We start from the raw sequence: 13,056 nt of genomic DNA, 5'->3' as shown, positions 1-13,056 counted from the left end.
TCTGGAGGATTTGGACTGACTTAGTGATTGGACAATAACATGGCAGATGGAATATCAAGTGGAAAATGTGAGGGAATCTACATTGACAGGGAGGATAGATGCTTTGAGTATTTCTTAAGCCATGAGAGGTTGGAAAGTTTAGATGTGCAAGGACTTGGATACCCTTGTCAATAAGTCACTGAGGCTAACATGCTGGTGCAGCAAATTATGAGGAGGGCTAAAGGAACGTTAGCCCTTATTACAACAGGATTTGTGTACAGTATTAATGACATCTTGCTTCAATTGTAAGGAAGCTTGGTTAGGGACATAGGAGCCTGTTCCACCATTCAATGAGATCGTGGCTGAGCTGTGACCTAACTCCATGTACATGTCTTTGGTCCATATCCCTTAATACCTTTGCATAACAACAATTCATCTGTTTCAGGTTTAAAATTAATAATTGATCTAGCATCTATTGCCAGTCGTGGAAGAAAGTTCCAAACATCTATCACCCTTTGTGTGGCGAAGTGCTTCCTTACATCTCTCCTGAATTATCAGGCCTTGAAGTAATGTGTGCGGTTTTGGTCTACTTATCTCAGGAAAGATATTATTGTCATAGAGGGACCGTAATGAAGGTTCACCAAGCTTGTTGCTGGGTAGTGGGACTGTCCTATTAACAGTGATTAAGGAAACTGGGCCTGTAATCTCCTGTGATGATGCTGTCACTTTAAGAGGTTATTTTGTCCTTTTTTTTGAAGAGACATTGTAAGACAGAGGTGAAGACTGTCTCCAAGAAAGTAAACAATTTGTGTGGCCTTGGGAATTAAAGTTGGAACAATGGAAACAGCCTGGGTGTGGCCAGCTCTCTCCAACCAGGCTTTCTAGTTTTATTTTAAGCTTTTAGGTTTATTTTTAAGCAGAAGCGTTGGAGTCTCAAAAGAGTTAGAAGCCTCAGTAAATGTCTCCTAGCTGCTACTTTCTTTGAATTTTCCCAATAACGTTTTCTTCCCCCCTCTGGATTGGCAATCTGCATATAAGAATTTGTGTCTGAATTTGCGTTTTTGCCAAGGGGTGTGTTTATGGGATGTTACTATATTGGAACAATTAATTAGTAATAGGTACTGTATCTATTATTCGGTTTCATTTTCCAATAGTTAAGTTATTCTAAATTCTTCTTTCTTTTGTTTGTATTTTAAATATAGTGTTTAAATAAATTGTGTTTTGTTTAATGTCGAGTAGTTTGAGTAGTTTGCATTGCATCCAGAACACAGTACTTCACATCTACCTTTAAAATAAGAAAAGGTTAGGATCTAGGCTACCTTCTTAAAATATATTGAGGGGGTCTGGCCTGGTTCATAACACTCTTGAGTTTTAAAGCATAAGAGGTGGTCTCATTGAAACTTACAAAATAATTAAAAGGGATAGACAAAGTAGATGCAGGCATCATATTTCTCCTGGTTATAGGGAGGCCAGAACTAGTGTCACAATTTCAAAATAAGGAGGTGCCATTTACGACCAAGATGAGGAGAAAGCTTTTATTCTGAGGATGGTGAATCTTTGAAATTCTCAGCACAGAAGCCTGTGGAAGTTTAGACTTTGTGTTTAAAGTAGGGGTTGATAAATTTTTGATTATCATTGGTATAAAAGGTCATGGGGATAGTTTGAATAAAAGTCAATGAAGTGTTCAATCAGCTTCACTTCCAAGAATCTTTCTTCCTTGCTAGGATATATCTTTGCTGCAAATCATAAACTATTTTTGTAAAGGTCTGCATTGTTCATCAATCATCCTTTCTTGCTAAAATCCTTTCCCAGTCCACTGCAACCAGCTCTGCCCTCATTCCTTCGTGATTACCACTATTTAACTTCAGCACATTTGTTTCCAACAAAATTTGTCACTCTCAAACTGAATGTGAAGTTCTAGCACATTATGATCACTGCTTCCTAGGGAATCTTTTATTCCGAGATCATGTTTTAATCTTACTTCATTACACATTACCAGATCCAAAATAGACTGATCCCTGGATGAATCTACAACAAATTGTTCCATGAAATCATACTGAATATATTCCATAAATTATTCTTTGTGGCTACCTCTGCCAATTTGATTTTCAAAATCTACATGATGTTAAAGTGACCCAGGACTAATGTTCTGCCCCTTTTTTACATGTCTTTATAATCTCATGATTTTTATAACTGTATAGCTATTAAAAGGGTGCCCATAGACACTACCACAATTGTCCTCTTTCCCTTATTATTTCTTACCTCTACTCGTATGGATTCTACATCTTCTATCCTAGACCATTTCATGCTGTCATTCTTATCCCATACTGACCAAGCCATCCCATCATCCTTTGCTGCCTTTCTGAAAAATTACTTAACCCTGCATATTTAGTTCCCAGCTTTTAAGTCCTTGTAACTGTTCCATAGAGCTATACAATCATTCTTATTAACCTCTATTTTGTTCTGAGTCCTATGTGTATTTAAGAGTCATTAATTTTAGTTGTTTTAAATATTCTCCCCTTTTACCTTGTTTGCTACTCTTTCCAAATGTTATTATACTCTGTCACTTGCTGTCCCACAGTGGCCTTAAATGCTGCCCTGCAATACTTCCATATCCTGGTGCATTGTAAGCCTATGCACCATTGTCTGAAACTGCCACCATTTAGCTTAAAGCCTTGACTACATCCCTAGTTATTCAATTTGTCAGGACACTGGTCTGAGCAGTGTTTGAATGAAGAAGATCCCACTGGAACAGCTCCCTTCTACACTATTTTTCCATTGTTAATAAGTTGCCAGACATGACAAATGGAATCAAGGAGAAGACAATAACATGACATTTGAAAACAATTAATGGAAGACTTAAAAGCGTCCCAATGAAACACAACGCCCGATATCATTATAGAAAAATACTTGGGTAGCTTCTCATAGCATCAAAACCAAACAGAGGCACTAAAAACTTGTAATATGCTGTTTAATAGATACAAATTATGAATACAATGTTGGTGTTTATTCAGCTATTTGAATGCCTGCAGTTATACTTGGACAGCATCCAGTCTGTTACTTCACAAAGGACATTGCTCAGAGATCTCCCTGCAGTAGAAAATTCATTACTGAACCACACAAAATAGGAAATGCCAGTCTGAACCTCATTGTAAGTTAGTTGACTGCCGAACCGAAAACCGGGGCTTGGGATAGGAGAAGTGGGGAGAGAAGAGGGCCTAGTGGTATTATCACTGGACTGTTAACCCAGAGAAGCAGACAATATTCTGGGGACACGGCAGATGGTGGAATTTGAATTCAATAAATATCTGGATTTAACAATCTAATGATGACCATTGTCGATTGTCAGAAAACCCATCTTGTTCACTAATGCCCTTTAGGGAAGGAAACTGTCATCCTTACCTGTCTGGCCTACATGTGACTCCAGACCCACAGCAACGTGGTTGACTCTTAACTGCCCTCTGGGCAATTAGGAATGGGCAATAAATGCTGCCTGGCCAGCGACTCCCTCATCCCGTGAATGAATAAAGGATAAAAAAAGTTCAAATTGTTTGTAATGCCCTTCAGTTAGGAAAGGGAAGAACTAATCTGGTAAGTTGTTCATGTAGAGAGGAAGAACAGACCAGAAACCATCGCATCACATCAAGGAAAGAAGAATCATCTTCATGAAAAAATGTTACATATGTAGTTAATTTGCAATTAAAACACATTGCAGTTTGTTTTCCACATATCAGGAAATTAATACACATTCCTTTGAAAAATTGCTAAACATTATATACAAAGGTAATGGCTAAAAGTGACAGATCAACAAACAAACACTCCAATAACAATCCACTCTCAATTCAAATATACAATATGAAGTCTATCGATGTAGTATATTAATCTGTTACTTTCTAAAAGACATAATACGCACTGTTCATAACAATTTTAGATACAGAAATATGAACTTACTTCTCATGGAGATATCGATAGGGTTTAAGCTGGAAGCGTGAACTTTAATCATAACTTCATTGGGGTAGTGTATAATTGGAAACATAGACTCCTTTGTAAAACGCAGTGTGCTATTATTCCCATATCGATCAATCACCCAGGCTGGCATAACAGTCTTCTTAACTAAAGAAGTTGTAATCTTCCTATAAGTGACATTCTCAAAAAGCTTTGCCCTAATTCTCCAAGATTTGCCCAAAAGTCCACTCCCAATCCTTTTACCTGCCAAATGCCACATGAGGTAGATGACTAGGCTTTAAAAGTGCAGATATTACAAAGCACCCATTCAAAAAGGGTGCATTTACCTCAATATAAAGAAAGTCAAGTACAAGGTTATGCTTGAACGGTAATCCCTAGAAAAATCTGAAAATCACGCTGCCTACTGAATACAGAGCACAAACTCAAAGAGCAGTGTATGAAGCCCAAACCCAGACCCAATGCCCTGCATTCAGCTCAATGCTGGAGACTGGACACTTCTCTCAAAGACAGTTCCTCACTGCTTCACCTCTGAACCTCCGCCAGCAACCAATCAGCACCAAGTCCCCGCCAGGTCATCACCAATCAGCGGGCTTGTTGTTGGCCGGTGACGGTCCGGAGGCAATATGGCGGCGCCCAGCAAACATCCATCCCTCTGGATCTAAGAAGGACATGGACAGTGTCGGGACTCGGCTGCTGAAAACAAAATGAGGGGCTGGACGTTGAAAGAGGTAAGCGGGGTTCAGAGTCGGTAAAATCGGCGCTACCCACACAAGCCGAAATGAAAGGAAATAATTGGATTGAGGGGGGTCAAAGTCATTGGGACGTGGGCCTAGGCCCGGGCCCGAAAATATTAAATCCCCACACCCCCCTCCGGGGGCAAGACTTCCCAGCGAGCAGAGGAAGCTACAACATAGAATTTATCAACGTTTTAGGCCTTTTTTTTTTACTCGGGGGCAGTGGATGGCTAATGTGGTGATGTTGGGGGGGGAAGTTATAGGTAGGAGAAAGGATTTAAAGCTACAGTCACAGAGGTGCTCCTTTGATGCTGCTTGGCCTGCTGTGTTCATCAGCTCTACGCCTTGTTACCCCAGATTCTCCAGCATCTGCAGATCCTACTATCTCTAAAGCTACAGTCAGGTCAGCCACAATTTTACTGAATGGCCCGCTCCTGCTTGTCATGTTTACGTTCTAATCTCCCATAACCCACAATCTCGGAGATACCTGCACACCTCTCATTCTGAATTGAGTTAAAGTAAAACTTTAGTTAGGTCACGTTTGGAGTATTGTGTGCAGTTCTGTGGAAATGGTGTGAAGGCTTTGGACAGTATGTGAAAGAGGTTTACCTAGATGTTGCTTGGATTGGTGTGTATGAACTAAAAGGGGAGGTTGGATAAACTTGGATTGTTTTTGCTGGAGCGTTGGAGACTGATGGTGCAACCTGAAAGAAGGATATAAAATAATGAGAGGCATTGCAAGGGTGGATAGTCGGAGTCTTTTTCCAAAGGTGGAAATGTCAAATAATAGGAAGCATAAGTTTAAGGTGAAAGGGGGAAGTTTAAAGAAAAGAAAAATCAACATTTCAGACTGGATAGTAGGAACTGCAGATGCTGGAGAATCTGAGATAACAAGGTGTAGAGCTGGATGAACACAGCAGGCCAAGCAGCATCAGAGGAGCAGGAAGGCTGACGTTTCGGGCCTAGACCCTTCTTCAGAAATGGGGGAGGGGAAGGGGGTTCTGAAATAAATAGGGAGAGAGGGGGAGGCGGATAGAAGATGGATAGAGGAGAAGATAGGTGGAGAAGAAACAGACAGGTCAAAGAGGCGGGGATGGAGCCAGTAAAGTGTAGGTGGGGAGGTAGGGAGGAGATAAGTCAGTCCAGGGAGGACGGACAGGTCAAGGGGGCGGGATGAGGTTAGTAGGTAGGAAATGGGGGTGCGGCTTGAGGTGGGAGGAGGGGATAGGTGGGAGGAAGAACAGGTTCGGGAGGCGGAGACGAGCTGGGCTGGTTTTGGGATACGGTATGGGGAGGGGAGATTTTGAAGCTTGTGAAATCCACGTTGATACCATTGGGCTGCAGGGTTCCCAAGCAGAATATGAGTTGCTGTTCCTGCAACCTTCGGGTGGCATCGTTGTGGCACTGCAGGAGGCCCAGGATGGACATGTCGTCTGAAGAATGGGAAGGGGGAGTTGAAATGGTTCGCGATTGGGAGGTGCAGTTGTTTATTGCGAACTGAGCATAGGTGTTCTGCAAAGTCGGGACTCTTCTTCAGAGATCCTGACCTGAAACGTCAATTTTCCTACTCCTCTGATGCTGCCTGACTTGCTGTATTCTTCCAGCTCCACACTGTGTTGTCTCTGACTCCAGCATCTGCTGTTCTTGCCATCTCCGAGTATAAAAGAAATGTGTGAGGCAATATTTTTATGCAGAAGGTGGTAAGTGCCTGGAATGTGCTACTGGGTAGGTGATAGAAGCAGATATGAACGCAACATTTGAGAGGCATTTAGACAGATACATGAACAGGCAAGGAGTAGAGGGAAACACAGTACCACAGAACTGGAACTACTGAAAATCAGAATCAAAAACAGAAATTTCTGGAAAAACACAGCAGGCCTGGCAGCATTTATGGAGTGAAAGCAGAGTTAACATTTCGGTTCCAGTGACTCTTCTTCAGAACTAATTGTAACTAGGAAAAGATTGGTATATATGCTGAAGGAGTGGGATGAGGAGGAGGAAGGAAGGAGCAAATGATAGATGGAGCTGAAATTCAGCGAGAGAGAAAGAGTTGGGCAGACAAAGCAATGAGTAAAAGTCAGCCTGGCAGAATGAATAGCTGATAATGGGGACCCATAGTAGCTGACAATGATTTATTTGTGATAGCAGCTCATGTGATGTCATGGCCTGGTGTGTTGGGGTTGGGGCAAGGAAATTGGAGAATGTGCTCAGGCCCTAAAATAGAATAGAGGTATGTGGACCGTGTACAGACAGATGGGATTAGTTTAGAATAGCATAATGGTCAGCACAGATTTGGTGGGCCAAAGGACCTGTTCCTGTGCTGTCCTGTTCTATGTTTATCTTAATTGAATTTGAATTTCTCCAGCTGCTATGTTGGGATTTGAATTCATGTCACCAGGCCATTAGACTTGACATGTGGATTCCTCATCCTGTTATGATGCTACTGTTGTAGCTAATTTTCTCTGGAATTCCATTCCTAACCCCCTTCACTTCTGCTTCACTTTGCTTTGAAACACTCTTAGCAAGTACCATTTCTGACTACTTATTTGTAGCTAGATATAAATGTCTTTTGATAGCACTCCTCTGAAATGCCTAGACCAAGTTTATTACTAAGGCACTATATAATGCAAGTTGTTGTTGAAACTCATCCACTATCTTGACCCTTTCCTGCTAAACTGCATCGACTGACTTTTCTGTCCTGGCCTACATGTAAACCAGAATTATGAATTAATCTCTCTCTGCACATCTATTTCTCCTACCAAAGTGGATGATCTCACGTTTTTACATATTATATGCCATCTGCTATGTCATTGCCCATTTACAAAACTTGACCAAACCCTCCTGGATCCACTTTACGTCTTCCTCACATTCCCACTTAGCATCATCTGCAAATTTGGAAATATTACACTTGGTTTCTAAATCCACATCATTAATATATATTGCAGACAGCTGATGATCAAATACTGATCCTTGCAGAACCGCACTAGTCCCAGCCTGCCATGACTGACTCAAAACAGAAACTGCTGGAAAACACTTAGCAGGTCTGGCAAAATCTGTGGAGAGAAATCAGAGTTAATGTTTTGGGTGCGGTGACTTTTCCTCAGAACTAAGATTGACCCATTTATTTGTTTTCTGGTTTTGGGCGATCCTTAATCCATGCCAGTACGTTCCCTTCTATCCCATGTTCTTTACTTTTGCTAAACAACCTCCTTTTGGGTGACTATCAAAAACAATCACAAATTCTAGACATTTTAAAGCCAAGCTTATCTCTCCACTCAGCTTTGTACCATCAGCAAACTTAAGATAGATTACACCATGTCTCTTCATCTATGTTATGAATATGGATTTTAAATGTTCACAAATACTTATAAAAATTAATATCTAAAAGCTTACTGCAGAATCTCTTCAATTCTGCGAGGTTAACATTTTCAATTCTTTAAAAAGAGGTACAAAACTGATTTTTACTAATTTCAGATTAGCTTCCATTGCAATTATGTCATTTTGTTCACTGCAACAGCACAGCTGATCGTCACCTCAATGTTGCCTAGCAGGGTGATGTGAAGTTAGCTGCTGACACTAGAGTGGAAGTATCTGATGCACATTAGCTGCCACTAGTCAAATTACCCATGTAATTAAAATTAACATCATCACCTGTAGTTTGCTCAACATATTTGGCAAAATTTTACAATGTTCTGACATCTTTAGCCAAAAGAAATGCTATTTTAACCCATACATCTGATGGAATGAACAACTGCTCTTTTTTCAAGAAAAGTGTGACGTATTATTTCATATTTTGAAATATTTGTCAAAGTATCCCAACCCTAGCACAGGGAAGGAGGGAGTTATTGTTTAGATTCTGACCCCTTTTGCATCTACTTCCTTTCACCCCACGATTGGCTTACTCATCAGCTCTAAAAATTCTTCTCCTTTCTCCACCTTTAAAGCTCTTAGCTTGATTTTTGGTCACCCTTCCTTCCATGCAGCATCACACACTGCAATCTTTTCATATTATCAAAAGTTGCCTTGCAGATGTAAGAATTAGTTCTTTCCTTACCTGCTGCTTCCTACCAAATTTTCTAAACCCAGATATTAATCGGTCCATCCCCGTGGTGGTTGGATGCTCAGATGCCTGAACTGCAAATGGTGAGTTAGGAAGGATCACTAGCGATTTTCTCTCTCAGCCTGATGGTAACCCAGAAGATAGCATGCAGTCCAAGCAAGACAGTTCCTTTGTTTCTATATGTGCACAACTGTACAGAACAATTGAAAGCACTCACACACTTTAATGAATAGGCTGTGCACACAATAAAAACATTAGAGAGAAGGTTTTCACTAGTATGTTTAAAACCACAGTTAGAAATCATTGGGAAGTATAAGGTACAGAATGAATCAAAGAGATTTCTATCATTGGTGCCTCCCTGGTGCCAGGGTCAAGGATGTCACAGAGCATCTGCAGGATAACCTTCTCGGGGAGGGGGATTAGCACAAAATCATGGTCCATGTTGCTACCAACAATGCAGATGGGAAAGGGACGAGGTCCTGAAAACAGATTTCAGGTACTTAGGAAGGAAATTAAAAAGCAGAACCTCAAGAGCAGTAATGTCAGGATTACTGACAATGCTCCATGCTAGTGAGCTTAAGAACAGGAGAGTTGATTGATTGAACACATGGCTGGAAAACTGGTATCGAGGGAGGGCACCAGATTCCTGAGGTATGGTGACCAATTCTGAGGCTTGTAGAATTTGTTCCACCTTAATGCGACTGATAGTGATATCATTGCAGGGAAATTTGCTGGTGCTGTTGGAATGAATTTAAAATCGCTTATCTGGACATGGGATGGTAAGTCGTATTGGAAGCAATTAAAGTTGACAACAGAAAGTAGCTGGGGAAACAAAACCGAGCATCAAGTGTGGAATTTTTTATTCATTCACGGGATGAGGGTGTCGCTGGCTAGGCAGCATTTATTGCCCAGAGGGCAGTTAAGAGTCAAGCACATTGCTCTGGGTCTGGAGTCACATATACGCCAGACCTGATAAAGATGGCAGTTTCCTTCCCTACAGGACATTAGTGAACAAGATGGGTTTTTCCGACAATCGACAATGGATTCATGGTCATCATTAGATTCTCAATTCCAGATATTTTATTGAATTCAAATTCCACCATCTGCCGTGGCGGGATTTGAACCCTGGTCCCCAGAACGTTATCTGGGTCTCTGGATTAACAGTCCAGCGATAATGCCACTAGGCTGTCACCTCCTCCCTGATGTCAAAAATACAAAGTTAAGGACACTTTAGCTGAAAACACACAGCGTGCGCAACAAGGCAGATAATCTAAAGGCACCAATAGAGGTAAAGGGACATGACATAATTGCCATTACAGTAACATGGCCACACGAAGATCAGAACTGAGAACTGAATAAGCAAGAATATTCAACATTTACGAAGGATGGACAAAAAGGAACAGAAGATATGATTGTCCTGATAATATAGGATGGAATCAGTATATTTGTAAGGGAGGGATTTCTGACTGGGAGCACAATGTATAGAATCTATTTAGGTGGAATGAAGACACAGTGAGAGCAACAGATGTTGGTTTGATTATTTAGAAGCCGCTAAATAATAGTAGGAGCATGGGGCACAGTGTTCACTGGGAGACGAGAAAAGCTTATAACATGGGCAATGTGGTTAACATAGGTGACTGCAATCCACCTATCGACTGGATAAACCAATTGAACACTCAAGCTGTGGAGAATGAGTTTCTAGAGTGAGTTAGGGATGGTTTGCTAGAGCAGTATATTGAGCAGCTGACTACAGGACAGGCTATTGTAGTACTAATATTATGTAATGAAAAAGGACTTTAGGGATGAGTGATCACAATGTGATAGAATTTCACATTATGTTTTCAATTAAATCAGAAGCAAGACTCTTCACTTTGAATAAGGGAAATTATGAAAGCATGAGTCAAGAATTGGCTGAAGTGGATGAGGGAATACATTAAAAAGCATGACAGTACATCAGCAAATGGAAAGTCTTTAAGGGACTGTAACTTTTCTTACAGCAACGATACATACCTTTGAGGTGCAAAAGCTCAAAAACATCAGTCACTTGTGGATGACAAAGGAACTTTTTATGAAGGAGAAGGCTTATAAAGTTATCAGAAATATAATAAATCTGAGGATTGGGAGGTTTTTAAATGAGCGAGAGGAAACAGACATACGAGATCAGGGTTTCAGCAGGATTTGTGAACTAGATAACTGTACTGCTCCTACTTTAGTTTGCCAGAGCTGACCAGACTCTTAAATTTATGAAGGGATCAGAATTTCAGGGGAATCTGTGCTGTCAAGACTGTTGCTAGCTATGGAGTTTCTGCAAGAGTGCACCCTTCTGTTTCTGGTTATTTCCAGGTATCTCAGGAGGATGTAGTAAGCTCAAGTCTAGGACTTAATGATAGATTGCATGAAGTCCTGGGAATTAAGACAAGTGCTCAGTGAGAATTACCTACAACACCAGCAAATTTGATAGAAATTTATTGATGTGCTGGGTAACCTTTTCTTATCCTACCCTTTTGTATTCTTTTTACCCTTAACACCTATATTAAAATTATAGGTTACCCGAGCTTTACAAGGAGGTCAAATCAGTCCAACTGAGCTGTGCCAAAGATGTCTCTCTCTAATCAAGAAGACAGCCTTCCTGAATGCCTATATTACCGTCCCTGAGGAGCTTGCCATGCAACAGGCTACAGCAGCAGAGCAAAGGTTGCAAAGAGGTAAGATAGAGCTATATCACTATCTACAGTTAAAACATCTGAGCAATGTGATTACAGGATTTTTCAAAAAATTGAGCTCCACTACACTTTACCTTTCAAAATGTACTGAATTATTTGTTGAAAATCCATTAGAAACTTGTTCATATTTTGGATGGATGTAATCTTACGTTTTTATTTATCATCCATTACTACAGCTGTCAAGATGAAATGTTTGAAATGTTTCCCTTTCCTATTTTTCTCCCCAGTCAGTTTACTTAATACTAAGGTTTTAATTACCCATTGAGACAATCTTACTTTTTCATTCATAGGCTCCAGTACAAATGAAGTGCAGAAAGATTGGACAAAAATTGCATGCGTGGTGCAACTCTTATCACTATAAGACATTCCAGTTAATTATTTTTGAATCATAATCATTGCTTTGTTGGAAAATGGAGAAGTCTCTGGATCAGATGATCTAATTTTAGAGTATTAGCTAAGAGAAAAAAATCTTAACCAGAACTAAGGCATAGTCAGTTGCTCTTCAAATCAAACTATGGATCTTTTATGTTCTTCTGACCGTGCAGAAAAGGCCAAAATTTAATGCCTCATCAGAAAGGCAGAAACTCTTAACAATGCAACTGTCTTAGACTTTAATATTTGATCTACGATACTGCAGGAGTTGAGGCAATAATCTTCCAGCCTTCCAGTTGAGAGGAAAGAGGACTATCAGTTGAGCTCGGCTGTCAGTTTTTAACTTCTGAAGAAGAGTCTTATGGGACCTGAAACACTGGCTCAGCTTCTATCTCTGTGGTTGCTACCAGGCCAGCAGGGCTTTTCCAGTACTGTTTTTATTTTGGACCTCTAATATCTGCAGTACTTGTTGAATACTCATTTTAGTGTTCAAATCAAATTACTTGAACCAGTTTGAGAAAATCTAATTTGGAAACATCAATAATGTTAAACTGGTATGTAAATTAGACGATCCTGCTTTCCATCCTAAAGAAAAATGTAATTGAAGTGGATTTGTTTTGGTAACTATAAGTAATTTTGTAGTCAATCTGGAAGAACACCACTGTGCTTCCAATCTCTGCTAATTTGTAAACAGCCGCAACAAAGTACATACCAGCTACCTATAACTACTTTGTCAATTAGATTTGGTTTGTAATTTATTATGTTAAAATATGTAAATAAAAAATTATGACATGAGACTGTGTATTTCATTATATAAATGTTTTTAAATTGTATTCACCCAGGCGAATCCATTGGTCCCTTAGATGGGGTTCCAGTTGCTGTTAAGGATAACTTCAGCACTGCTGGTATTGAGACAACATGTGCATCAAATATGTTAAAAGGTAAAGGCCTTTTTATTCTTTATTAAAAAAAAGTTTGATGAATTTTGAAGCAAATAACTAGGTAATAGAAAATATAGCATCAGTCATTCAATTGTAATATTCCTGCACTGTTTTCAATCTCTTCCAAACATTGTGTGAGTGAAAATGTTTCATTCAAGACCTGTGCCTTGAGTGTTATTGAATGCCTTATCACATTGAGGTTTAATTTCTCAAATACTGTTCTGACTGCCATCTGCTCCCTGTAAACTGCATCTCATTTAGAATGCTGCAGCCTAAAATTC

General features: G+C 40.0%; 2 protein-coding genes across 2 annotated transcripts in view; one reads left to right on the top strand and one right to left on the bottom strand.

The window, feature by feature from the left end:
- rtn4ip1 (reticulon 4 interacting protein 1) overlaps nt 1–4,478 on the bottom strand; it is a 47,630-nt gene extending 43,152 nt beyond the window's left edge. Inside the window, exon 1 of the mRNA XM_020526524.2 lies at nt 3,931–4,478. Within this exon, the coding sequence (XP_020382113.1) occupies nt 3,931–4,204 (274 nt within the window). The 5' untranslated portion in view covers nt 4,205–4,478. The remainder of the gene's footprint in view (nt 1–3,930) is intronic.
- A 66-nt stretch (nt 4,479–4,544) lies between these two features.
- The window catches only part of qrsl1 (glutaminyl-tRNA amidotransferase subunit QRSL1), a 50,800-nt gene continuing 42,288 nt past the window's right edge, over nt 4,545–13,056 (top strand). The window contains exons 1-3 of the mRNA XM_020526522.2: nt 4,545–4,673; nt 11,285–11,444; nt 12,677–12,775. Coding sequence (XP_020382111.2) covers nt 4,650–4,673; nt 11,285–11,444; nt 12,677–12,775 — 283 coding nt within the window. The 5' untranslated portion in view covers nt 4,545–4,649. The remainder of the gene's footprint in view (nt 4,674–11,284; nt 11,445–12,676; nt 12,776–13,056) is intronic.

This window comes from Rhincodon typus, chromosome 5 (genome assembly GCF_021869965.1).
Source record: "Rhincodon typus isolate 14 chromosome 5, sRhiTyp1.1, whole genome shotgun sequence".
Lineage (NCBI taxonomy): Eukaryota > Metazoa > Chordata > Chondrichthyes > Orectolobiformes > Rhincodontidae > Rhincodon > Rhincodon typus.
This window is presented reverse-complemented; position numbering and strand designations above follow the sequence as displayed.